Raw genomic sequence first — 25,372 nt, 5'->3', positions numbered from 1 at the left:
CCCTCTGTACACTGCTGGGCCACGCTGGATCCCATCTTGTGGAGGCAGCCCTGACCTTGTAGGGGAAGTGTCACTTTTATGTGTCCTGTCTCATGAGGCCTGGAGCCTGGTTCTCACTACACAGAAGGGTTCATGCAAAGCAAATCTAAAACTTAAAGCAGAGAAGTAGGCTCAGGACAACCACATCCAGTGCCAATATGTTAAACACGTATTAAGCATCCATTGCATAGAAGATGTTAATTGATCTAAAGGCTGGAGATGGGGCAGTGATTATGGAGTCTGCATCCTCTCTGAAGGAGACAGAGACTAGCAGGTATATTATTAACATGATCCCTTCAGATACTGGTGGACTTTGTGAAGGCAGTAAGGACTCTAACAGTGGAGGATGACAGAAGTGGCCGGCCTCAGACTCAGGAGGCTTTCTCAGAGCTCAGTTGAGACCTGAAGGATAAGAAGCAGCCAGCTGGGGGAAGGACAGGGGATAGTAATCTGGACAGAGGGAGTGGCCTGGGCAAAGGCCCTGAGGCAGGAAGGAACAGCAGTGGGGGCAGGCTCTGATGAGAGCGAAGGAAGTCATGCAGTCATCCCTCTTCACATCTGGCTGCTGAGTGGAGCGTGGAGAATGGAGTATTCCCCTGGGACTCCCCCCAAACACACAGCGCAACCCCACACTGGACCTCTGACCGCCCAGAGCCCAGCAGAGAACAGGTCTCTGTGAGAGAAGAGGTGCAGAGAGTGGTGTGAGTGTGTGTAAAAGTGTGCGGCGTGACTCTGTGGGAGATGAGTGTAGGGGGTGCAGGGCCTACACAAGGGGCCAACTCAGGAGCCAGGGAACCAAACCCTGCTCCATGAGAACTCAGTACACCCACAACCTGCTCCCAGCAAGCTAGACGTCCCCTGCAATGAATGCCTTTGACCCTCAGGCGGGGGGTCACAAAATGTGTCCAGGCTCACACAGCTGCTTTGTAGGAACAGGCAGGACCAAAGACCAGGACAGACAGTCTCCAAACCTAGTGCTCTTTCCCAACATTCCCTGGGCTGGGTCCCGAGCAAAACAGGAAACACTGATAAGGTCCCTGACCCCAGGAGGAGTCACTTGTAACCCTGATCTTGGATAAGACCTGGCATACATAAAAATTCATTCCTCACTGAGAAAACAGACTAGCCAAAATAAAACGCCTCACGACCAGGGATGGTGATGCAGGCCTGCGATCCTGACACTCTGGGAGGCTGAGGTAAGAAGAAGCAAAGATTGAGCCCCATCTGGGCAGCTCAGCAACTTAAGGAGACCTTGCCTTGAAACAAACAAAACCATTTTTTTAAAAGGGCTGGAGTATAACACAATGCAAAGGCCCTGAGTTCAATCCCCAGTACCACTAAAATAAAACAAAAACCTATGTGAGCAGGAAATAGAGGCTCAGAGAGGCCAGTGAGGTTCTCAGAGCCACACAGCAAACATAAGTGACTCGAACTCTTTTAACCTCAGGAAATGGCATAAATTATTTTCATTTTTAAATCCATCCATCCATTACCAGTAGGGCGGTAACAACTATTTCTAGTCCAGGTCAGAGAGTGAGGAAAAAATTTTCAAATAAAAGCTAAGGGGCTTCAGGGAGATTCTGAGGCAAGACAATCTCTGAAGACAAACATTCCTCTGGTCCCAGAGTCCTGCTGTCAGATTGCAGCCAGGAAGTAAAGGCCCTCGTTTTACAGGTGAGGAGGAAACAGGCCCAAAGAGAGAAAGGAATCTGCCACAGTCACTCATCGAATCAGTGACGATGGGCTTGTTGGCACCTGGAAGACAGAATGAGAACCAACACAGGGTCACGGGGCAGGGGAGGGAAGGGAAGGAGGAAGGAGGCTGTGATGAAGGATGAAACTTTATTGAGGCAGGAGGTGGCCACAAGGACAGGGGACCCAGCTCCAGGCCTAATCCCCAGGCTGGCGTGACATCCTGCCCCATTACCCCTACAGGGGCCTCACCTTGAATTGAAGGTCCCATTTGTGACTTGGGCACATGCCTTGGTGTGGCTTGTGTAACTTGGGACAAGTCCTAGTTGTTCAACTGTCAAATGAGTGGCTGGAGCAGAGGGGCCCTAAGAACCCCAGCCCCAGCTTTGCAGGCTTCCAGCCTCAGTGTAGTGATTTCCTAGAATGAGTCTACCTAAATATTCTCAAGGTTACCCCCAAATCCCAGGGCCCCCCCCACCACATAGGAAAGCCAGCACACAGCCACAGTGAGCATATAGTCAAGTGATGGGGGCTATAGTCTCAGTTCTGCTCCTGAGGCTGTGTGACTTTAGCTAAGTCATTCAGTCTCTCTGGGCCTCACTTTTTACCAGCCTTAAAACGGAGAGTCAGTGCAGGTGAAGAGGAAACACCCCACAGGCCTCCTCCCAGGCACCAGACCACCTCAAATGGACATTAATCCACCACAGGGCCTTAGCCCTTTCTGCCTCTCCTCTCCTCTACTCTGGGAGCTGGGTTGCTTTTGGGTACCTGTTCGTGGAAGGTACTGAGTCTGTCCCAGGGCCCGCACCCCACCCCTCACCCTTGTTTATCTTCCTGAGCACTCAGGGAGAGTGCTTTTATCAGCCCCACTTCACAGGTGGGAGAGGCCTGTGAGTATCTTGCGGAGCACCTCGGAGCAAAGAAGTGTCTAGCCGCTCACCCTTGGTGACCGAGGGGACCCAGAGTGGCCATGCTGTTCTGGCAGTTAGCTGGCCAGCAAAGGTTGGCTTAGGCCTCTCTGTGCCCTGGGGGACACTCCCTGCTCTCACCTCAGAAAAGGCCGGAAGTCTCTCCTCCTACCCACCCCACCTACATGTACTCCCTGGTTTTCCACAATCAAAACCTCCCTGCCTAACAGGCGGGTCGGGGAAAGTCAGGCCGAGGTCACGGCCCCATCCAGTTTCCCAGGCTGCCGACCTTCTACAATACCAGGGCCTTGAGACCCTGTGCTCTACTGGACTCCTGACCAGAGGGAAACTGAGGCTCAGCTGGCCAGGCTCGCCCTCCCGCTCTCCCTCTCACCGGCAGGACTGCGAGGGTCTTGAGCGTCTGATTCAGGCTGCGCACCAGCGCCCACTTGCCAGGCTGCGGGACGCACTGCTCTTCGGGGTCATCCAGGCGGCTGAGGGGCTCCATGGTACGCAGGGCCTGGCAGCGGCGGTGACGGCGGCGGCGAGCCTGCTCGGGCTCCCTAATTCACCTAATCTGGTGAGTGCCACCCGCCCGCGCCGGGAACCCTAAACCCGGCCATCTGCCACGGATCCATGGCAACAGCGGCTTAGGTGACGTCCAAGGGCAGGTGGGGAGGGGGCGACGCCCAGCCGGGACCCCTACCGCCTGGCCAACCCCAAACTCCAACTTGCTAATTCTGGGTGGCTTCCTTGGGATCACAGCAATGGAGGCCAAGCCTTGGACCCCTAGAGTAAGCGGCACCTGAAACCTCATGCTGAATGCAGTTTTGGGGAAAACCAGTATATTTCCTATCGAAAGAAATACAGGAATGTGATGAAATAGAAGATAATAAACTGTGCATTGGGGGAACTAAAGGAAGTGGACATCTGTGCCTCACTGGCCAACTCTGGAGACTGAAGACAGATAAAAACCTTCCTTTGAGAGAAAGGAGTGAAGAGCCTATTTCCAGTCCTCCACACCCAGTCCTGGGGCCAGCTGTGGAGATGTCCAGCCACAAGAAAAGCCGCTGAGGCCTAGTGCAGGGTCCCCTGGGCAGCGCCGGAATACTGGCCCAACCTGGTAGCTCAGAGCTCACCTTGCAGTGGGCCAAGCCGGCTCCTGTGTCCTGGCGTCCACACCGGACTGGGCACCTGACTCCAGCCCTGTGAGCCAGAGGCCACCAAGCCATGCAGAGGACCCTGTGACCTTCCTCCCACCCTTCTTATATCCATCCTCCTTTGTTTCCTCCTTTTTCTCTCCAAAGCCTCCTGGCTTTGTTTCTAGCTGTCTGCGTTGTCTGGATTCCTGGAGGTGCCCTCCAGCAAACAGCAGCAGGGAATAGAGTAGGGGAGAGGTAGGGAAGGAGACCTGCATGCTGCACTCAGCTCACACTGAAGAACCCAGGGCTCTGCCACCCACACAAAGCTGACTGATGGCAGCGGTTCCCACCCGGTTCCTGCACTCCTTTGGGACACGTTCCTCCTCCAGCCAAGCCCAGACCAACAGCAGCCCTCAGTGGCCACCTGCTTATCATGTCCACTGGCTCAGGGACCAGCTGCTCAGATGCAAGGGAGCATGGTGGTGGGCTTGCGGTGTTGTCCATCTGTCCCTACACCCAGCCTTCATGGAGCACAGGGTCAGACCAAAGCTGAGAGGACACTGTCAAGGAGACATGTCCTCAGAGTTTCCTGCCTAGTGGGGTGGATAGACCCAGACACAGATAAGGATGGTACCACCAGATAAGGGATAAACTGGCCCCGAGAGACAGGATAGTGTGGCTGCTAAGAGTTCAGACGCTGGAGCTAGACTGCTGAGCTTCAATCCCAGTTGAGCCACTCACTGGCTGTTACCTAGGGCAAGCTGCCCCATGTTGGGGTGCCTTTGTTTCCCCAGCTGTCACGTGAGGCAGTCACAGCACCTATAAGGCACTTGTGGGATTGAGCAGGCTATGTGTGATATATTTTGATTGGTTCCTCTCAGAACAAATGCTGTATGATGGTCATTAACTGAGGGGGTCATGGTAGGGGTGACAGCTTGGAGCCCTGATCTTTAGGCACTCATGAGGGGAAAGGCATTCCAACAAGAGGAAAGGACACAACACAGAGAACAGCTGAAGAGGGCCGGGGATTTAGCTCAGCGGTTCGGTGACCCGCCTTGCAAGCGCCAAGGACCCGAGTTCAATACCCGGTACCAAAAAAGAAGAAGAAGAAGAAGAAAAAAAGAATAGCTGAAGAGTGGAGAGAGAAGGGTATGGTGACTGGAGAGAGTCCCCTAGGGGAGGCCCTGCAAGGTACTGAGGGCCTGGCCCTTCCCACACCCAGACACTCCTGAGCTGGAACAGTTCTCCTCCCAACTGGTGGCAAAGACAAAAACAGGAGGAAAAGCAGCAAGACCAAGATGTCTCCTTATATGCAAAGGAATCTTATTATGATTATCAGATGATTTCTCAGCAGAAACTGTGTAGTTTAGAAGGTGATAGAATGATATACTTCAAATGTTGAAAGAAAAAAAAAAACCCTACAATAAAAGCCTGTCAACCAAGAATTCTGCCTGGCTTAGCTATCTTTCAAAAATAAAGATGTGTCAAGTGTTCTGGCAATGTAGGTCACCCCAGCTAGTCGGAAGGCTGAGCCAGAACTACGAGTTTGAGGCCAGGCTGGACGACTTAGCAAGACCCTGTCTCAAAACAAAACCCAAAAAGTCTAGGATATACTCAGATATAGACCACCCCTGGATTCAATACACACACACACACACACACACACACACACACACACACACACACACGGCTGAAATTAAGACTTTCCCACATAAATAAATTCTGAGGAAGTTTGTCACCATTTGACTTACCCTGTAAAATTTCTACAAATTAAAAGACATGGAAGAACAATGGAATGACCCCATCAGAAACAGGCAAAGAACTTGAGTAAGGATTTCTCTACAGAAGATACACAAATGGATAAGAAGTGCATGAAAAGATGCTCGATGTCACTAATCAGAAAGGAAATGTAAATCGAAATTATACTGGGATGGCTACTATCCAACGATAGACAGGGCCAGGGATTTGGCTCAGTGACACTGTGCCTGCCTTGCAAAGGTCCTGAGTTTGACCCCTGGGACAACACAACAAAACAAAACAGACAATAAGCATTGGTGAGGACATGGAGGAATTGGAGCTTTTGGGCACTGTTGGCGGGAACGTGTAATAGTATAGGCTCTGTGTGGAACAGTACGGTGGTTCCTTAAAGAGTTAAAAATAGAATTACTACATTGATGATTCAGCAATCCCACTTCTGACATGTACAATACTCAAAAGAACAGAAAGCAAGATCTCAAAGAGATATTTGTACACCTATGTTGTGGCAGCACCATTCACAAGAGCTAAAACATGGAAACAGGCAGTGCCCATCAGTGGATGACTGGATAAACAACATGTGCCGTACACACTCACAGACTGTTGTCCAGCCCTGAAAAGGGAGGAAATCCTGCCACCTGCTACAACATGGACCAACTTTGAGAGCACCATGCTCAGTAAAATAAGCCACCAGGAAGAGACAACTGTATATGATTCACTTATGTGAGGCACCCAGAGTAGTCAAATTCAGAGAGGCAGAAGATACAGTGATTTCCAGGGCTGAGGGGAGAAGAGTTATTGTTTGATGGGTGAAACTTCACTTTTACCAGATAAAAACAGTTATGAAGGGGCCAGGGATTTAGCTCAGTGGTTCCACCGCCTGCCTCGCAAGCGCAAGGTCCTGAGTTAGATACTTGGTACCAAAAAAAAAGTTACGAAAACAGGTAGTGGGAATCTATCACAACATTAGGAATTTATTTAATACCACTAAAACTGTGCACTTAAAAATAGTTAAGATGGTAAATTTTGTTATTTATATTTTGTAACAACAAAAAATTAGACAAAATTAAAGGACACTAGAGAGCAGTTTAAAGCCATATAAATTAAAAAGGACACTAGTAAAGGTAACTGCATAAGTAGCATAAGTAGAGACAAAGCCACTATTAATTGAACATGGGGTTTGTAATTCTTTTTTTCTATGTGAATGCATAAAATAATGATATATCTATGGTAATAGAATACAATATATAAAGGAGTAATTTGTGAGAACAGAAAAGAGGTAGGGGCCAGGGATTCAGCTTAGTGGCACTGCATCTGCCTCACAAGCACAAGGTCCTGAGTTCAATCTTCAGGAAAAAAGAAAAAAGAAGAAGAAGAAAAGAAAAAAAAAAAAAGAAAAGGGGGAAGACAGAATTATATGGGACTGTAATTCTTTGTACTATTGAAGCTAATTTGGTTTTAAACTATATTGTACATTTAAGATGTTAATTGTAAACTGAAGGCTAACCTTTAAAGAAAATATTTTTAGAAAGTTTGTAAAAATAAGGAAAATAGAAATCTTATATAGAAGAAGAAATAAAAGGGGAATCAAATCAGTACGTGAGGACAAAGTCAAACACAAAAGAAAGCAGTAATAGAGGAATTGAGAGAGGAAATTTTTAAAACATAGAAAACAAATAACAGGGACCAGGGATTTAGCTCAGTGGTGCCGCTGCCTGCCTCCCAAGCACAAGGTTCTGAGCTCGATATCCAGTACAAAAAAAGAAAGAAAGAAAAAAAGAAAACAAATAGCAAAGCAGAAGTCCATAATCCCAGTACTCTGGGAGGCTAAGCCAGGAAGATTGCAAGTTTGAGCCCAACCTGGGCAATTTAGAGAGAACTTGTCTGAAAATAAAAAAATGTAAAAGGCCTGGGGATGAAGTTCAGTGCAAAGACCCTAGGTTCAATACCCAGTACACCTGCACTGACAAAAAGATAGAGATGGCAGAGTGAGTAAAAACATATGATCCAACTGTGTGCTTGTGGCCTGCAAGAGATTCACTTTAGGTCCCCAGACACAGAGAGGTTCCAAGTGGAAGAGCTTTATACAAAAATAGCATTCCGTGTAAATAGCAACAGAAGGAGAGCTGAGGTATCTGCATTACCCTTAGACCAATCAGACTTGGAGTCAAAATTATTACACGAGACAAAGCACATTATATTTTACTGAAAGGGTCAGCCCAGCTGTCACCAACAGCCCACACACTTATCTTCAAACTTCCCTGCCCACAAACCTGGGCCAAGTACTTACAAGTTCCCACCCTGGCCCCACCAGAGTGGGAAATCATGTCAGAATGAAACAAACAACAAACACACACACACATACACGCACACACACCCACACAGCCTTCCTTGAGGTTCTCAAAGAAATGTGCTGTGTGCCATAGACCTCTGGGTTCTTATTCCCACTCTGGCATCTGCAAGTCCTCCTGAGCCCTCAGTCCCCATGTGTTCGTCAGGGACAACTCTAAAAGCCTCACAGCTTCCCCTGCCCACATCCCTACAGAAGCCTCCCATTCTCAGGCCTCTCCCATCCCCTATGTCCTAAGGGACCCTGGCTGTCACAGTTCTGTTTACAGTTTCTTTCTAGTATCTACCCCCTGCCCCTACCAACTGCTCTGGAAACTCTGCCTGGGCAGGCAATAGCCACTTTCTCTCTGCATCCTTGGTGCCAGATCTGGCTTGGAGAAAAGGGGCCCAGTGCTGCTTTGCTTGGTGGGTGAGATGGGGTTACAGCAAGCAGCCTCAGACACTCCAGCAATCTCCAGGCAGCCCCACCCTACTCCCAAAGCCATAAACACAGTGGGTCTGTCACGCTGCCACAAGGTTCTTAGAGAGACCTGCAAATGCCACCTAGCAGGGCCCGTCTGATCTACTAGTCCCAAACCTCTGTGCCTCTGTTGCACCTCAGCCCTCTCCAGGCCTCCTCTTCCTGCCTGTTTCCACCCCACCCCCAGCATCATGGCGCCCTACCTTGTCCAGACGCACCCAGCTCAAGTTTCAATGAGCAGTCTAAGCCTCGAGGATATTGTCGCCTACCTCATAGCCTTGTTATAGAAGGAGACTGTGTGTAGCATGCCTGGCACATGGGAGGATCACCACGGGTTCTGTTCCCATGAACACAGCCCTTACCAAATAAATAAGCTTTCTTCATGAATGAAAAGATTTGGGTTCTTGGACCTCTCTTGTAAAGCTGTCTCTTGCATCTGGTACCCTAAGGGGTTTGGAAAGGTAGGGATGATGGATGGGTGTGTGGATGGATGAAGAGATGAGATGGGTGAATCTGTGTCCCTGACATGTCCCACATGGGGTGATACTCTACATGGAGAAAGAACCATTGTATTCTTTGAGGTCTTCTGAGATTTTTCCTCCCAAATAAAGTAAGAGAGAACAAAGGATGGGGAAATGTCACGCCTAGGACCACTGTTATTATTACCGTTATCAGTGGTGGTCATGGAAATCTCTATGGAGACTAAGCACTGAGCTAACAACCATTTTCTATACACTGGGATTGGTCTCAGACGTCCTTATAAGGTAGACGTCCTTATCAGTCTTTTCTTACATATGCAGCAACCTGCCTGCAGCCACATAGCTGGAGAGTGATGGAGCCAGGATTCCAACTGTGCTCCTGGGAACCATGATGGTGCATCGCTATTCTTCACTTGTTTGGCAGAGTGGACCAGTGTGGGGGCTGAGGAGATGGGGCAGTTGAGGCTGTCCCTCTTCAGGGCTCTTTGGGAGGCCCAGGATGGAAGGGAAAGGGGTGAGATGCATACCTGCGTTAGCTGAGCAGGGACATAGCTCAGTGTTTTGTGGATCTTAAAGGATGAGGAAGGAGGTGTTAAGACAGACAGGAGAGATAAGAGCAGGAAAGCAGTAGAAGGAAGTGTGGCATTTTGGTCTCACAACAGTTGTGCTGAGAAGAGGACTTTTATCTTGACTTTATGGGTGAGGAAACTGAGCTCAGAGAAGGCTAAGTAATGTGCCCCTAGCTCCTCCTTCTTGTCAATAGTGAGCTCAGGATGGAGCCAGGTGTGTGGGCTCTGCTTTGCAGAACTGCATAGCTGGTCAGCTCCCCAGAGTTGAAACGCTGCTGAGACCAAAGGCACTCCCTGTGTGAGCCACAGACACCTGCTCCCAGCAGAGGCCCACAGGTAGGTGGGCCAGCATTCAGAGGAAGCAGGAGGGGAGGGGGTCATATAGGGGCTCCAGTCAGCTCGAGGCCTGCCTGAGGGAAAACTCTGAGGAGGTAATGGGGGCCCAGGCCCCTCTTCTGAGAGGCTCTGTGTATCCCCACTCACCCAGCCCCCTGTGGTCCAGCCGTGACATATAGCACTCAGTAAAGGCCACTTTCTTTCTAAGTCTCTGGACATCTCTGATGGGCTTTTGAACAAGCTATCAAGCCAAGGGGCCTGGGGTAAAACCCTATTCCAATCCTGCCTTCTCACGCATGAGCACACTGAGTCCAGGTGGCCTCAGGCTGCAGAACAAAGCTTCTGTGTTTCCTCTGGTGGCCCAGTACCACAGGAAGCTGCTGGCCACGTCCCCACATTACCCATCCCAGCAAGCCCTGAGGCCCTGTGCCAGGCCCACCTGGCTTGGTGCCCACATTCCTGGATCCTGCTCTGGAGACCAGAAGCTCATTAGAGCCTCAGGCTGGTCACGGGGAAAGGCTGAGGACCTTACGCCTTTGTGGTCCGGAGGAGGAAGCGGGGCTGGAGGGCTTGGCTGGGTGGCAACTCCTCCGTCTCCTCCCATAAAATCCCAAGGAACTCTACTTGGGCCATGTCACCCCCCCCCTCACTGCTGCCCGCGACCCTCAGGACAAATCAGGCTCAGGGCCTCTCCTAAGCAGCCTTGCCAAGCCCTGCCCCTTGGACTTTCCACATACTTTGCACAGTCTGGTCCACAGCCTGGAATGCCTGTGATTCCGAGATGGGGGTGACTCATTTCTGCCCAGTGAGGTGAGTCGGTGAAAGGAGGAAGCCCCAGTGGGCATCAGAGGGAGCAAGTCCCAGATAAGCCTTTGAGAGGCAGGAAAAGTTTCTCAGCTGGGTTTTAAAGCACAAGTAGGGATTTTTCCAAGAGAAAAGACTGGAGAGGGCATCCCACAGTGAGGCATATAGACAAGCGGATGGGATGGCAGCAGGCTGAGCACCCTACCCCCCAGGTCAGCCCTGCCGAGGGTGGAAGAGACTAGAGGGCTCAGAGGCGGGGAGCACTCACCTGCTGAAGAATCACCATGGTTCTGGTCGGAGCTCCCACTGCCTGTTCCCCGCTGCCTGGCAGACACGGTTCTGCAGGAGAGAGACCATGTCAGCCTCTAGGCAGACCAGCCTTGGCATCCTTGAGCCAAGCAGGGGTCACCGGGCACCTCCTGAAGCCCAGCCCCTTCTCCCTTGGGGGAACCCGCCAGGCTTCTCTTCTCTGGCTTCAGTCCAGCTCAAATGACACAGCCTCATCCTCCGTCCCCAGCTCTGTGGCCCAGAGAAGCTGAGCCGCTGTCATTCTCTCAGCCACTGTCATCCAGCAGCTCCCAAAGAGCTCCCCAGAGGGAGCAAATCTACTTGCTTGGGCAAAGGGGTCCAGAGACAGACCAACACCTGCCTGAGGTCACACAGCAGGCAAGGGCAAGTTAGGGGCCAGGTCTTGGCCTCTGGCCTCTGGCCTCCTAGCTCAGGGATGCCCCAGGAGCATGGGGGACAGAGCAGCCTGGTCTGAGGGAACAGTCACAGGCTAAACATGACCGGTGCATGGCACACCTCGGCTAAAACTCTTCCCAAGCATCCTTGTGTTCCCTGCTGCTGTCTCAGCCTTTTCTCTTCTTACCCTTACAATGGGACCATTCTTAGTGACTCACTATTCCTGAACTACTCCAGCTCTCCTCATACCTCTTGGCCTTTGCTTACACTGCTCCTTCCTCCTGGAATTCTGACTGGAATGGCTCAGTTCAGATGGCACCTCCTCCTGGAAGCTTCCCTGACTACCCAAAGCTCCCAAGAACCTCTGTGTTTACCTTTGTCCCAGCTCTGACTGTAATCATGATGCTGTCTGGACCAGGGTCTGTCCCTACCTTTGCTCCTAAAGTCAGGGAGTTAATCCAGGGCAGGGCCAGAGCCCAAGCAATTGCCTTTTCTCCAGCCTCATCCAGGCTCAGCAATGGGCTCAGGAAGGACTTACGGGATGAACGTGGCCATCAAAGGCAGCTGTGGTCCACAGGCCCTGGCATGAGGTCTTCTGGACCCCAACCCGCCCACAGGATGAACATCAATTTTTCACAAGAGCCCATTCAGAGGCACTGGGACATTTGATCTTCTTCCATGACACTGCCTGACACCTGAGCCCTGACCTCAGGGCTGCAGGCAGGGCTGGAGCTCTGGATCCCAGAGGATATGTGGTCTTTCCTGAGACACGCATGGGGCCTGAGTGTCTGGCAGGGAAAAGAAGGCTGGAAGGGTCTGCAAGCAGCTCCCCAGGAGCTTTGTCCGAAGAGGTTGCCCAAGCCACTGTGCTGGCATTGGACGTCAGCATGAGCCATGAGAGCCAGGGGCCAAACCAGCATTTTTATGAAAGTGTAAGGGCTTTGGAGGATGGTAAGAGGATAGAATTTAAGGCCCACCCATTAGGAAAACTATGAGATGTGCATTTTATTTCTAAAAAATAAGAGCTAGATCATGGTCAAGTTCATTGCTTTTCAAATTGACACCAGGGAACGCACACAGTAATTGTGTTTCTAAGTCCATCCTGATTCCACCTTGTCTCTATGACAGTCCTGGCTGGTGGGGCTTCATAGTCCCATACACAGATGGGAAACTTGAAGCACAGAGAAAGGAAGTGACTTATCCTAGCAGTGAGGCAGGAGTGTCAGGGAGAGACCAAAGGAGGCTGAGAGACAGGGACAGAGGACTCTCCTGCACACTCTCTCCATGCCAGCACGCCTGCTCCCCTGGCAGCAGAATGCTCCCCAACCGAGCCCCAGTGCAGAGACAATTTGATGAACACAGTAGCCTTGGCCCTTCCCTTCTCCAGGGTTCAAATTCTCACCTTCCCAAGCTCGGGACAATTGAATTCAATGGCTGTTGTGGTGGAGCCTCCATGGGTGGCAGGAAATGTCCGAGCATATGCTATAGGGGCACAGGCTCCACCCAAACCCAAAATACCCTCTTAGTGCCAGAACACAGGAAACCCATCCTTACCTGAGTCCCAGCTGCACACTCACAGCGTTGCACGAGCCTGGTTGCAGCTGCCACCTGCACGGAGATCTCAGGAGGCTGGCGCCACCAGTGAGGCACAGCCTGCAGATACACTGCCCCTTCCTGGGTCTTGCCCCACAGCTTGCCCTGGATGCCTCTCTCTCCTGTTCTGTCTGCCCAGGAGGCTGTCCAGCCAGCACTGCCACCCTCCCCTCTCACTCCAGAGCCTTCTCCCAGGAGGCGGAGCCCAAGGGGGCCTCCAAGGTCTGGGTGTGGTGACATCAACATGGGGGGCGGGCTGTGCTGGGACTACTGTCCAGAGGCTGCCCAGCACTCTGCACAGAGCGCCACCAGCCAACAGGGGGGCAGGAACATTGCAGTCTCTGACACATGTGGGGCCCAGGGCCACTCACTGAGGCCTCAGGGGCCCCCTGTCATTTGCTGCACCACTACCTGCTGCCTCAGCGAGGAAACCCCATTGTAATCTTGACTTGGTCACTGATTTGCTGGAGTCTCAGCCTCACCTGGGACAGCCGCTGTCCTCTGTGACACTGTTTGAAACTCTGGCAGGGCCTGGCCAGGGCAGGCAGGGCAGCAGGTGGAGTGCTGAGAGAGCAATGTCCTGGCACCTTCTCCCCATCACTGCACACACACCATCTGTCCCTCCGTGTGTCCCCCTGAAGCTCATCAACTCAGTGTTGCTCCCACAACTTGTCCTGGGGGGCGAGGATGTGTGTTCTTTTCTAATCATCCAAAAACTTTGCCAAACCAGTTGACTACATCATACATATGGTACATATGGTCATACTCAACTGCTTTGAAACATGTTGACTTTGGTACTTGACACATTTTGATGCGAAAATTGTGTTCTGGTACTTGTCATTTATTTGGCACTGGATTTGCAAGCTAGAATTTGTCAGACTCGCTACCCTTTCCAGCCATTGTTTGGTACTCCTCACACCTCTCAGAATCAGTAACACCATCCAAGGTACCACTGTGGAAGCAGCCTCACATATCATAGGAACTAAGTGAAGTGAAATGCGCGGATGGAAAGAGCACACAAACCTTTGTTATTGGCACTGGCGAAAAGGGTGGCCTGGAAAGCTCCTTCTTGAGACCCAGTCCTTTCTCCCGCCCACTCTTGCCCCCCACCCGTGCACCTCTCCAAGTGCAGTTCTAGGTCTGGCAGAGAAGCAGGGGAGCTTTTGGATGCCTGGTCTCCTGTTAAAGGGATGAGTCCTCAGGGAAGCCACCAGGAGCATGGGGTGGGGAGGTTGGAGGCCTGGGCCCGAGACGACCACCAGCGCCCTCTGCTGGGCAGTCTCGACAGGAAGCCAGGCTCATTGTGATGGGGACATTGCAGGAGGGAGGCTCTGCTGGGCCTAGCTCCCTCAGATTCAGGATATCCCAGTTCACATTAGCCCGGTGGCCCTGGCAGGAGTTGCTCCAGAACAGTCTCCACCTCTGGACACCTGCAGCTGATTACTTCTACTAGAGCTCCTCAAATCACCTCTCTCAAAGGTTCCAGGCAGGCAGGGCAAGTGGCCTGTGCCCACAGGTGGGGAAAATGAGGCTCTGATTGGAGCACGGGGTGCCCACACTCCACAGGTGTAGCTGGGGCAGAATACCAGTGAGAGCTGCTGGGCTGGAGGGTGGTGAGGTGGGAAGGTTGTGGAGGAGGTGGCCTCACATGCCGTGGTAGCTCTGGACACCCACCATGCTCAGGCACTCTGCTGAGCAGGTCATTTAGTTCATTTCTCATGCTCCTGTGAAATTTAGGAATCACCATTCTGTTTTGTGATAACAGAACACCTGAGACTGGATGCTTCCTAAGAAAAAGAGGTTAATCATGGCTATTTTGGAGGCTGAGAAGTCCGAGCCTGGGTGTCCACACTGGGTAGTGGTCTCATGCTGTGTTGTGACTCAGAAAAGGATGGCATCATTTGTGGGCTTGAGTGCAGGAGCCCATCCTTACCTGAGTCCCAGCTGCACACTCACAGCATTGCACGAGCCTGGTTGCAGCTGCCACCTGCACGGAGATCTCAGGAAGCTGGCGTCACCAGTCAGGCACAGCCTGCAGATACACTGCCCCTTCCTGGGTCTTGCCCCACAGCTTGCCCTGGATGGCTCTCTCTCCTGTTCTCTCTGCCCAGGAGGCTGTCCAGCCAGCACTGCCACCCTCCCCTCACTCCAGAGCCTTCTCCCAGGAAGCTCTGTGCATGCATGGAGTAGAGCTCCAACACACGTGAGGGCCTCGCTTTCTAGCAACCAGCTCTCACAGCCACCAATCCAGTCTCAGGAAAGGCCATTTATTCCTTCCTAATCACCTCTCACTAGGTGCCTCCTCTGAAGGTTCTAGCTTTCAGTGCTGTTCCTCTGGGGCCAAGGCTTCCCACACATGCGCCTTTGCAGGATCCCACATCTAAACTACAGAAGGGGTCTTGGTTTACTTTGCCCTCCTCCCCTCTTGCCTCTCCCACCCCAAACCCAGCCTATCACTGGGGTCTGTCAATTCCGTCCTCAAAATCTGTCTCAACTCTGTTCCTCCTCACTGCTCCCCGGTTTCCCAGCTCCTCCCCACAGCTCTGCGCTGATCTCCTTTTCCCCACTTGTGCCTTGAAAGTCCATGTCCTCTTCTTGTGGCCCTCTATGTGGCTGCCTGTTTTACTGGACCAGGGCTTAGGCCTCCCTTATCCTAGCAGACTAAAAGTCCCCCAGCAAGTCCTCTATTGCCCTCTCCATAACTCTGTGCAGTGCTTGGCTGGGTCAGAGCATATGTATTAGTCTTTCCCAGCAGCCTGTGGACTGTTTAGGGGCAGGGACCGTTTTCCTGTCTCTCAGAGCTTGGAGTGGGGCTTGGTAAAGTTAGCCCTGTGCCAATTTGCTGCATGAAGGAGTGATGAGGATCCCACAGATCTCAGCCTATAAACACTTGCTCATCCCTCTGACCAGAGGACAGTCATCCATTGCCCCCCGCCCCAAAGGACAGGCAGACACAGGGACGTCTTTCTAGAACTGCAGTAACATTTATTCTGAGAAGAGAACAGGCTTCTTCTCCTCCTAACCCCATGTTGGGCCCTGAGAAGTGGAGCCCAGGTCTGGGTGGTGTGGGCTGCAGGCTTCCTGGGTTGTAAGGTGAACAAAATAATTGCTCTCCTCAACTCACCCTGTATCCTCACCTACCTAGTCCCTAGGGACTCCTGGGGACAGAAATCCCAGCACAGCCAGGAGCCAGCCTGGCCTACCCACAGAGCTGCTGTACTGGAATGGGAGGCACACCGGACCCCCAGGCTGAAGCCCACACTGGTTTCCACCTGGTCCTGATTTGCCCGTGTCCCAGAGGGATATGGCTCAACAAAAGACTTATGTGTCAGCCCCAGAGGCCTGGGCTGGCTTACCTAGTACTCACATCTTCAGCCCTGAATCAGGAGTCATAATTTAGAATAGACGTTGGAAAGTGATTACATGAATGTGTGTATAGTGTGTAGGCGTAGAGATAAATACCCAGAGACGCTGTGTTCCCTTGCCCTTACTCAGCACGTGCTAGCGAGAGTGCTGACAAATAGGAACCATCGGCCCTACTTTGCAGAGGGAAAAATTGAGGCACAGGAGGTTTGAGTGACTTGCTTTTGGTCACATGCAGAGTCCCAGTCCCAGATTCTCGAGGGGAAGCCCCAGCTTGTGAGAGGGAATTCTCTCATGCTCCTTGTCTTTGAGCTCCTGGCCCCTCCTGTGGCTCAGGGCCAGGACACAGGAGTACAGCCAGTCATGGAGTAAGGAGGCAAAATCAGAGGATCCAGCACGTCCAGCCAGGTCACTGACCCACACTTCCATCTGTGGAGTCAAGGTTCAGGTTCCTAAAAGGAATTCCTGCTCTTGAACCAAATGCACTATTCATTTGTTTGACGTGTCTGGTCTGGAAGCTCAAGGCAGGCACCAAGTGGATCACGGCACCAGCAGGCAAGAATTCTCCAGCGACACAGTCGGTACTAGCCAACAGATGTCTGGATACAAATATCTTCATCTTTACCTCCTCCAGTCCACCTCCAAGGTTTGGTTTCATCCTCATCCCTCCCCAGCTGAAATCAAAATAAAATCAGACCAGCAAAACTAGAGTTCTAGGAAGAAAAAGTAGGTTCAGGGTTTCCTTTAAAACCTCTGGTTAAAATTGAGATTTCTAAAATAGAAAGAATATAAAACAGCAAGGACTAAAAGGAACATTTTGGTCCAGACAGCAAGAAGAGCGCTTGGCTCCTTGGGGGAATGTTGGTGGAGGGGGCTCTGGTCAGGCAATGGAGTTACCCATCTCCTGCCAAGCCCACCGGGCGACAGGATCCCAGGACTGGCACCGCCCACACTAGAGTCTGTCCTCCTAGGAGCCTTGCAGCAGAGGGGAGCACTGCTTCGCCCTGGGTCACTCTGGGCCTGATGCACTAGCTGGGCACATTCCTTTCCACATCAGGGAGTGGAGGCGGGAAGGTGCCCCTTCCTCACCCACGGTCACTATCTCTCCAGGGACCTCAGACCAGGAACTGTAGATGACCTTGGAACCCGGGATAAGAAGGCAGCTGGAGCTCATCTGGGCATCCGCCTCTGAGAAGACCTGAGGGCAGCGGCAAGGCCCAAGGCAGAGGCGGGGCTCCACCTCCCTGGAGCCTCTCGGATGTCGCTCATTGCAAATCTCACCAAGAGAAGAAATGGATGGGTGGGAGGACAGGATTAGAGACTGAAGAAACATCACCCTCATGTTTCCCAAATTCTAGCCTGAGCAGGAACCTAGCAGGTACCCAGCAAGTCCTTTCAAGGTGGCCCTGAAACCAGGTGTAGGTGACACAGAAAACGAGGTCTGAGAGACCGGAGTGGGCCTGGGAAACAAGGGGCATGGCAGTTTGTGTGTAAACAAGTGACATCTTCTTGGCACTCCTCAGCAGACAGCGGAGCCGTGGGGAAATATTTTCAACAGACAGAGTCCCTTAGCAGGGGCGACAGCTGGGCTGGGGAGGGCTATTTTAACTCTCAGGCAGGAAGACTTCCTCATAAGAAGGGTCCTCCAAATGTTGAGGCTCTGAGGGGTGCAGAGGTCTTCCAAGGTCACATAGCAAGTCAGGGGGAGAGTGAGAAAGGACCCCAGTGTCTGGCTCCCGGGCTGGTCCCAGGCCTGGTGTGGACATGCAGGTGGTGGTCTGAATTACCAGGGCAAGGTAGACAGGCAGGCTGGTGTCAGACAGCGGTGAGGGAGGCACTGCTGACGATGTGCACAGCAACGGTGCCAGGCAAGTCACTGGGCTGCCGGCTATTGCGGTCTCGGAGGTGGAGGGTGTGCAGGGCCTGGAGGTCATCAGGTTCAGCCTTCAGGTGCACCTGGCCCAGGAACTCATCTTTCAGGACTCGGTGATTCCATATCTGCGAGGAGACAGAGAATTGTGGGAGGGCCCATTCCTAAGGCCAGGAACACAAACTATTGTGGGTTGTGGTGGTGGCAGCAGGGCCCAGAACCACTGCCATCCATAGTGCAAGCCTGGTGGGGACAAGAGCCTGGGTTGTCTTCCTCACCATGAGCCTGGGGCAAGGAAGTTCCCCTTCCAGAGCCTTCCATCTGCCAAAATGCTCTTCCACTCATAAAGGTTATAATTAGCTCTGCTGTTGACCTTGGGTGAACCTGGACAAGTGACCCCCCACCTGCCCCAGGTTCCCCATCACTAACGTGAGGGTTGCACCAACTGCTCCCTGGGGTCCTTCTACCTCCAATAGCTATGGGTCTGTGATTTGATCCAGTGGGACCCACAGTTTAGAAAACTTGGAAAATCTACCGTGGCTCCCCTGGGGTCCCCAAGTGTTTGTTTACAGATGGTTTCTCACCCAGAGAGATGCTGCTCTGGGCCTGAGGGACAGAGAGCTTCCTGCTAATGAGCTCAGAATCATCGTGCACCAGCCACCTTAGCCTGAGAGGAGAAGGAAGGCTGTGTCCAAGGACAGTGGCTTTCTATCCCCTGCTCCAGGCTCTTAGGAATAACTGCAGCCCACACCATCTCAGCAGCACTTGTCCAGATGATCCATCCACAGGGGACTTCAAGGAACAGCTCCCAAGGCTTTGGGCAAGGCAGCAAATGTCCCCAGCCAGTAAAGTGACCTTGGTGGGTCTGTGAATCACACTGGCTAACCGAATCCGCCCATGTACAACCCTGATGCCAGTGCATCAGGAGATGTAGGCAAGAGAATGCCAAAGCCACACTGGGAGTGAGGGACAGACAAACCAACAGAGCCCAGCGCCCCTGGGCCCCTGTCAAAGGCTTCTCTGGCCCTTCCCCTGTGGGCTCACCTGGACAGTGATGGGCTGGCCTGGCTTCTTGCGGTAGAAGATGCCTTTCACATTGTACTCGGGCATTGAGGTCCCTTTCTGTACAGACGAGTGAACTTTTTCCCCCTCACACTTGATGATCACATAAGAGTTGGGCCCTAGAGACGGAATGGGAGCTGGAGTGAGGGTGGGCTGCAGGAAGGCCTGGATGGGAAGGACGTCTGGGAGGTGAGACACCTACCTGGCCTCAGTCATTCAGGGAAGGCAAGGCTGGAGCCTGACCCACCACAGGGTCTCTTAATTCAGAGACAGGCAGTTTGGTAAGCTCTGGCTTCCAGTCCTTTACCTCTGTCCAGAGCCCCCTTCCCCTGAGGCCTTTTCACTGGATTTCATACCCCAGACCTTCTTAGCCTGGAGAAAGGCTCCCTCCCCCAGGAAACCTTCCCTGAGCATCCACGCCAGCTGTCTGTTCCAGGATCTGACCCTATCCCAGCAGGAAGCTGCCAGGGCAGGGACTATACCTGCTCTTCTCTGTGCCTTATGTCCTCCCCAGTGGATGTCAGGGAAATTTTTCTGACCACTGAGTGTGAGCTGGAGAGCTCTGAAAGCTGGGGGCTGTTCTGGAAGGGAGGGCCTGGGACAACTACCAGCAGGACCAGCAGCTTTCCCATTGAGCTCACCTGTTGTGGAGTCCTTAAGGCCAGCAGCCCCCAGGACATGGACTTGGGTCACCTGCTTGGGGTAGCCACACAGGGAGCTCCAGCAGGTGCGGGGGGGCTCATCCAGGCGCAGCTCTCTGATGTGTGGGGGGTGAGGGGTGCCATAAAGACAAATGAGGAGGTTTCAAATAGTGACATCAAGTCTGGGTCCCACACCAAGAGGGGTCAGGCAGTGGGACACACAGGGTCTGCAGGGATAGGGATGGGTTCAACAGTCCCTGGGTCCCAGAGCCATCTCCTGTCCCATGGGATAGGGCATAATGGTAGCAAGACCCCAACCCTGCAATCAGGCCAGGCAGGTGACAGGTGGTCACTACTACTACCATTGGCCATATGACCTCAGACAACTTTTCTAACCCTGGTCCTTATTTTCATGTGTAAAATGGAGTGGTCAGGCCTCCCACTCAGGGGTATGGAACAATAAAATGGGATGAATAAAGCTTCTTTGTAAACTGTACAGTACACATGACCCTGCTAGTCATACCTAAAAGGCTGAGATAGCAGTGCAGGGGAAGAGAGAGGAAGGACAAAGACACAGGGGTCGGGCAGGGAGGGCTGGACATCTGGGCTCCATGCCTCAGGCAGACACTCAGCACTGCTTGGCTGAGGACCCTCGGGGCCCAGTGTGGACCGTGCCCCACCAGCCCTGGCCCCTCACAACCCTGCGCACCGGCAGTTGGAGGGTACATCTGTGAAGACCCGGAGCAGGAACTCGCCAGTGTGGCCTGGCTCGAAGGTGGTGGGGATGATGACGTAGCGGCCCTCAGGCTGGTCCGTGCGTAGGAAGACACTGCGAGAGTTGATATAGATGGAGCTGGCCACCTTGTGCTGCAGGCTGTGCATGCGGTACTGGCGGTTCTCTTCAACCTGTGGGAGACGGAGAGGCAGAGCCTCGTAGGGCTCCACCACTGCCCCCAGCCCACTCATCTGCCCCTCGCCAGAGAGAAAGGTGTCCGGAATAGGCAAGGAGATTAGTGTTTGCCAGGGGCTGAGGGCAGAAGCATCGAAGGAATTGGGTGGTGATGGCCTAAGGCAGCAGGATATCTCTGGGGGTGATAACAGTGTTCTAAAATTGAATGTGGTAATGGTTGTGTAACTGGTAAAAGTCACTAGGTTATATACTTCAAATGACTGAGCTGGACGGTCTGTGAATTATATCTCAATGAAAGCTATTAAAAAGGGGGAGCATGTCCCGGCATGGTGACACATGTCTGTAACCCCAGTACTCTGGAGGCTGAAGCAGGAGGATTACAAGCTCAAGACCAGCCTGGGAAACTTAGTGATTTTTTCGCTGAAATACTGCCTCAATATTTCAGAAAAATTTTTAAAGGGCTAGGGATACAGCTCAGGGCAAAGGTCTTAGGTTCAATCCCCAATATCCTCCCAAAAAAAGCGGTCCAAAGAAATGCCCTGTAACCATGTCCCTAAAACAGAACCAAATACGCTGTCCCTCCTTACGTGGAGTTCTACTTTTTTTTTTGGCACAGGGGATCAAACTCGAGCCCTTGTGCTTTCCAGGCAGGTGCCGGAACCACTGAGCTAAATCCCCTGCCCTGCAGCTCTGCTTTTGATGGTTTCAGTTACCTGGAGTCAACTACGCACTGAAAGCATTAGGTTAAAAATTCCAGCAATATACAATTCACACATTTTAAATTTCACATTGTTTTTGAGTACTGTGATGCAATCTTATACCATCTGGTTTCACCCATGCAGGACGTGAATCACCCTTTTTGTCCAGCATATCCCTACCATCCACATCCACTACCTACCCAGTAGTCATTAGGCAGCTGACCTGGTCATCCTTACAGTATATAGGGTTTGGTATTTTTCACAGTTCAGGCATTCACTGGGGTGCCTGGAACACAGCCCCCTGGACAAGGGGGAATCTACATTCTCATGTCCTGCCCAAGTCAGCACAAATCCATGAAATGACATCATCAGCTGCCCAGATGGTTCTCAAAACTAATGTCACAGAACGCCATGGTCCCAAAGTCAAAACGGTGCCACAACACATCAGCATACAATGAGTGTACCAGCACAACGATGGACACAAATTGCCTCGCCATGACCGAGGACATCAAATACCAGGACCCAGCATGGACCGAGTGTTTCACACGTTCTCGGGGTCTGACAAGTACGTGGGATCCTGCTGGACCTAATGTCACCACACACTGGGTATCACATACGGAAGTCCTGTTTCCAGGTCACAGGGAGGGGCTGATGATGAGCCTGCCTGGCTCTGCCCAAAGATGCTCCTCCTGTGCATAGGAGGCCTCCAACATACAGGGAGCTGCAGGAGATGAGAGGCCCTGAGCCCCGAGGGAGGGACATGGAGGAGCCATGTGATGATCAGGAGACCCCAGAGCTCAGCCCCAACAACAGCGATCCTCACCCGTCAGAGTCTATGCTGAGGGTCTCAGGCAGGAAGGAATCAGACTGAGCGCTCCCACGGAAGTCAGGCCTAGCAGGTGAGGCGCTTTGTGGGCATCCCTGACAGGGAACATGACGATGTGAGCCAGTGCAGCCAGGACAGCTGGTGTGAGGATGGTGACCAAGGTGCTCTCGAGTGCTCTCCCCAGGCCTGGGCTGCCCAACTCTACGTCCCTACATCCCTCACCCACAGCGGGGGTCCCCGCTGCCTCACCTTGTAGATGTCAAAGCCAATGGCCAGGTTCTCGCCTTTGCCCTCCCGGCGGGTAGATCGCTTGGGCCGCTGCTGGATGCAGATCAGCACTTCATCTTCTGGCTTCTTGACCTCAAAGATGTACTGTAGGTTTGGCCAAAGAGAGGCAGTGCCATGAGACCAGGCCACAGGTGAACTCAAGAGCCAGGCTCCAGCCACTGCGGGCTGCCTGAGCGTGGCCAGTGCCATCATCGCTCTGAGCCTCGTCTCTCCTCCCTGTATGAAGACTGGGAAAACTCAGAAATAACGGATGCTTGGCTCAGAGCCTGGTACACAGTTGGTGCTCAATAAAGGCACATCAAGCAGTTGCCATGGGTTGTTGATAAGGGAGCCACGGGGAATAGACCCCTAAGGAAAAGCTCAGCCTGGACAAGTTCTCCAGGAAATGGCAGAATCACGTTGCTGTAGAAACAAGGGGTGTGATCCCCAGTTTGGCCTCTAAATATCCCTGAGACTCTGAGCAAGGTCCCTGAGAGCCAGTATCTAATTTTTACCAATTACAGGTCAAACTGTAAAGCTGGGCTTCACCATCCTCAGATAGGCCAGTGAGCCCATCCCACTGTACAGACAGGTATGCTGAAGCCCAAGGACAAACAGGGAGGCATGTGAGGTCATGCCGGAGCCTATGGTGAGACAGTGTGGGGGACCCACAGGTGCTCAGGGGCAGGGTGGGGTCCCCGAGGATGCGCACCTGTGGGTTCTGGAAGAACGTGTCCTTGTGGTTGATGCAGCCCCCGCTGCGGTTCTGCCGCGGGTCCTCGTGCCGTGTCCAGGCACCTCGCAGCCGAGCCTCCTCCCATGTCTTGTGGATGCTCAGGTAGGATGTGTTGAGGAGACGGCACTTGATGATATCAGTGAAGTACCGGCACATGTCTTCAAAGGTCATCCTGAGTACGGGGAGGGCAGAGTGAGGCGCTCCTGGGCCCACCTGTGCACTCACTCATGTGTGCTGGCCCGCGGCCACCCACGGCACCACACGGACCCTGAGCCTCTTTTGGCCTCGGTGTCCTCGTTTGGAAAAGGGGAATGAGTCTGTCAACAGCTGCCCACCTCACCGAGCTAGCGAAGGGATGAACCCATTTAGGCCAAAGATTGCAATGTTTCAAATGTTTGCCTGAAATTCATATCTGTTACCTAGAAAAATTCAAGGAACAAGAATTTGAAAATAAAAAATTTTATTACGTTCCACTGTTATGGGCATTTCAAAATGGAACACTAAGCACTGAAGGGTTAAGTTGTGCTATAAAAGCAACACAGTACAACTTCTGGCAGACAACAGGTGGCCCAGGCTGCCACAGAAACTGTTGATAGAATCAATAACTAATGTGTATAGGCTTCCACATCTGGTCTAAGGCCTCAATGAGGTGAGGGTGTGGCAGTGCCAGGGTGGTAGGGTCATTAGGTGCTACGCACACATTCAGCAGCCTGTGTGGGGCTGGGGAAGTGCACAGAGTACAAATCTGTATGAGGAGGGCCGTAGGAGGCATCCCTTTCCATGGAGGAGGGGCTTGGCTATGTTGTAATTCAATGACACCTGAGCCAGATTGGACAAGGTGGGTCTTATCCACAGGGGCCCAGGCCAGAGGGCCCAGGTGGCCTGCAGCAGCTTCCTGGAACCTAGAAGAGGGTCCTCAATGGGGGGCAGGATCACTGCCATCTGCCCTGCTCTGCCTAGGGCCTACAGTGTCTGCCCGTACCCTCCAGGGTGACCAAAGTCTCCAAACCAAGTTCTCTGCTCAGGGATGACACAGAGCCTGGCCCAGAGTTGGTACAGAACACAGGCGAATGAGTGCAGGCAGGTTATCTCCGAGGAGTAACTTCGATCTTAACTGCTGCCATCTTCCCAGACAGCCCCCTCCCCATGACCCCGGCTCCCTGCTCTTCTGAACTCCTCTTCCCAAACTCTGCATCTCTGGGCTGGGTGTCTGTACACTGAGTCTCAGCTTTGGAACAAGCTCCTCCATGGGGCCTCCTCCTCCTCTGCCCTCTCTTTTTTTTGGAGCGGGGGGCGACTAGGGATTGAATTTATGACTTTGTGCTTGCAAGGCAGACAAAGAGCCACTGAGATAAATTCCTGGCTCCTTCTCTGCCTACTCTTGGCATCACGCTGCCAGCTGCCCTTGCCATCAGGTCAGCCCCTACTTGCTGGCATCCTGACCTTCTTGCCAGGGTTCAATGTGAGCCCAGAGTAGTGCAGGGTCCCCTCAGAGAGGTAGAGGGGATTACAGAATCAAAGGGCTCATTACTGCCCAACTCATTTCACAGAGAAGGAAACTGAGGCTCAGAGACATGGTGTGACTCATCCAAGGCCACACAGAAAGCTGATGATGAGCTGTGCTGCGGCCCTGCCTCCTGAGCTCCTCCCACGCACCTCCAGTGCTCCCTGCCCCGCAGCTCAGGCACTGGCATAGCACTCACCAGAACTCGCCATCGTCCTGCACTGTCACACCCATCTTTTCCCGTTCACTCTTGCTCACCTTCTGCCACTCCTCTGAGCTGGGAGAGGAGAGGAAGCAGTGTAAGAGGAGTGGCCCCACCAGAACCTTCCAGGCAAGGTGAGAAGGCTGGCTGAGCTCAGGCCCAGGCCACCCTCGGAGGTTAGGGACACGGGAGCCACCCCCAGCCCTGCTCTACCCCCTGCCACAGGGAGCTTTGGCTGGCTGTCCCCATCCAGGCGAGGAGGGCTGGAAGCAAAGCAGACCAGGAATGGAGAGGGAGGGCATGGCCCTCAGAGAAGGGGACTCCTTTCCTAGGGGCCAGCTCCGCTCTCCTCCTGGCCTCACTGTGCACAGCACAGAGCATCAGCCCCACACACGCATAGCTGGTGCCCTCCGCAGCCCTGCCTTACTGTCCCCCCCCCCCCCCCTCCCCCCCCCCCGCAGCCCTGGCCCCCCCCCCCACGCG

At 52.8% G+C, this 25,372-nt stretch overlaps 2 protein-coding genes across 8 annotated transcripts in view; both read right to left on the bottom strand.

Moving 5' to 3' along the window:
• Myo7a (myosin VIIA) overlaps positions 1–14,753 on the bottom strand; it is an 81,842-nt gene extending 67,089 nt beyond the window's left edge. For 5 of the 6 annotated variants that reach the window (XM_033764233.1, XM_033764235.1, XM_019206463.1 and 2 more), the window contains exons 1-2: positions 12,772–12,957; positions 10,802–10,872 (exon numbers count right to left, since the gene is read on the bottom strand). In XM_033764233.1, coding sequence (XP_033620124.1) covers positions 10,802–10,819 — 18 coding nt within the window. In that variant the 5' untranslated portion in view covers positions 10,820–10,872; positions 12,772–12,957. Of the gene's footprint in view, positions 1–10,801; positions 10,873–12,771; positions 12,958–14,743 lie in introns of those variants that run through there. The other variant, XM_033764234.1, reaches the window with a different exon arrangement.
• Positions 14,754–15,779: 1,026 nt separating this feature from the next.
• Positions 15,780–25,372, bottom strand: part of Capn5 (calpain 5) — a 53,673-nt gene continuing 44,080 nt past the window's right edge. For both annotated transcript variants that reach the window (XM_010614703.3, XM_010614840.1), the window contains 7 exons: positions 24,887–24,964; positions 23,160–23,355; positions 22,430–22,552; positions 20,456–20,652; positions 19,747–19,862; positions 19,088–19,224; positions 15,780–18,171 (listed from right to left, as the gene is read on the bottom strand). In XM_010614703.3, the coding sequence (XP_010613005.1) occupies positions 17,989–18,171; positions 19,088–19,224; positions 19,747–19,862; positions 20,456–20,652; positions 22,430–22,552; positions 23,160–23,355; positions 24,887–24,964 (1,030 nt within the window). In that variant the 3' untranslated portion in view covers positions 15,780–17,988. The remainder of the gene's footprint in view (positions 18,172–19,087; positions 19,225–19,746; positions 19,863–20,455; positions 20,653–22,429; positions 22,553–23,159; positions 23,356–24,886; positions 24,965–25,372) is intronic.

The sequence above is a fragment of the Fukomys damarensis genome, unplaced genomic scaffold (genome assembly GCF_012274545.1).
Source record: "Fukomys damarensis isolate Sample0158 unplaced genomic scaffold, DMR_v1.0_HiC HiC_scaffold_16, whole genome shotgun sequence".
In the NCBI taxonomy this organism is placed as follows: Eukaryota; Metazoa; Chordata; class Mammalia; order Rodentia; family Bathyergidae; genus Fukomys; species Fukomys damarensis.
This window is presented reverse-complemented; position numbering and strand designations above follow the sequence as displayed.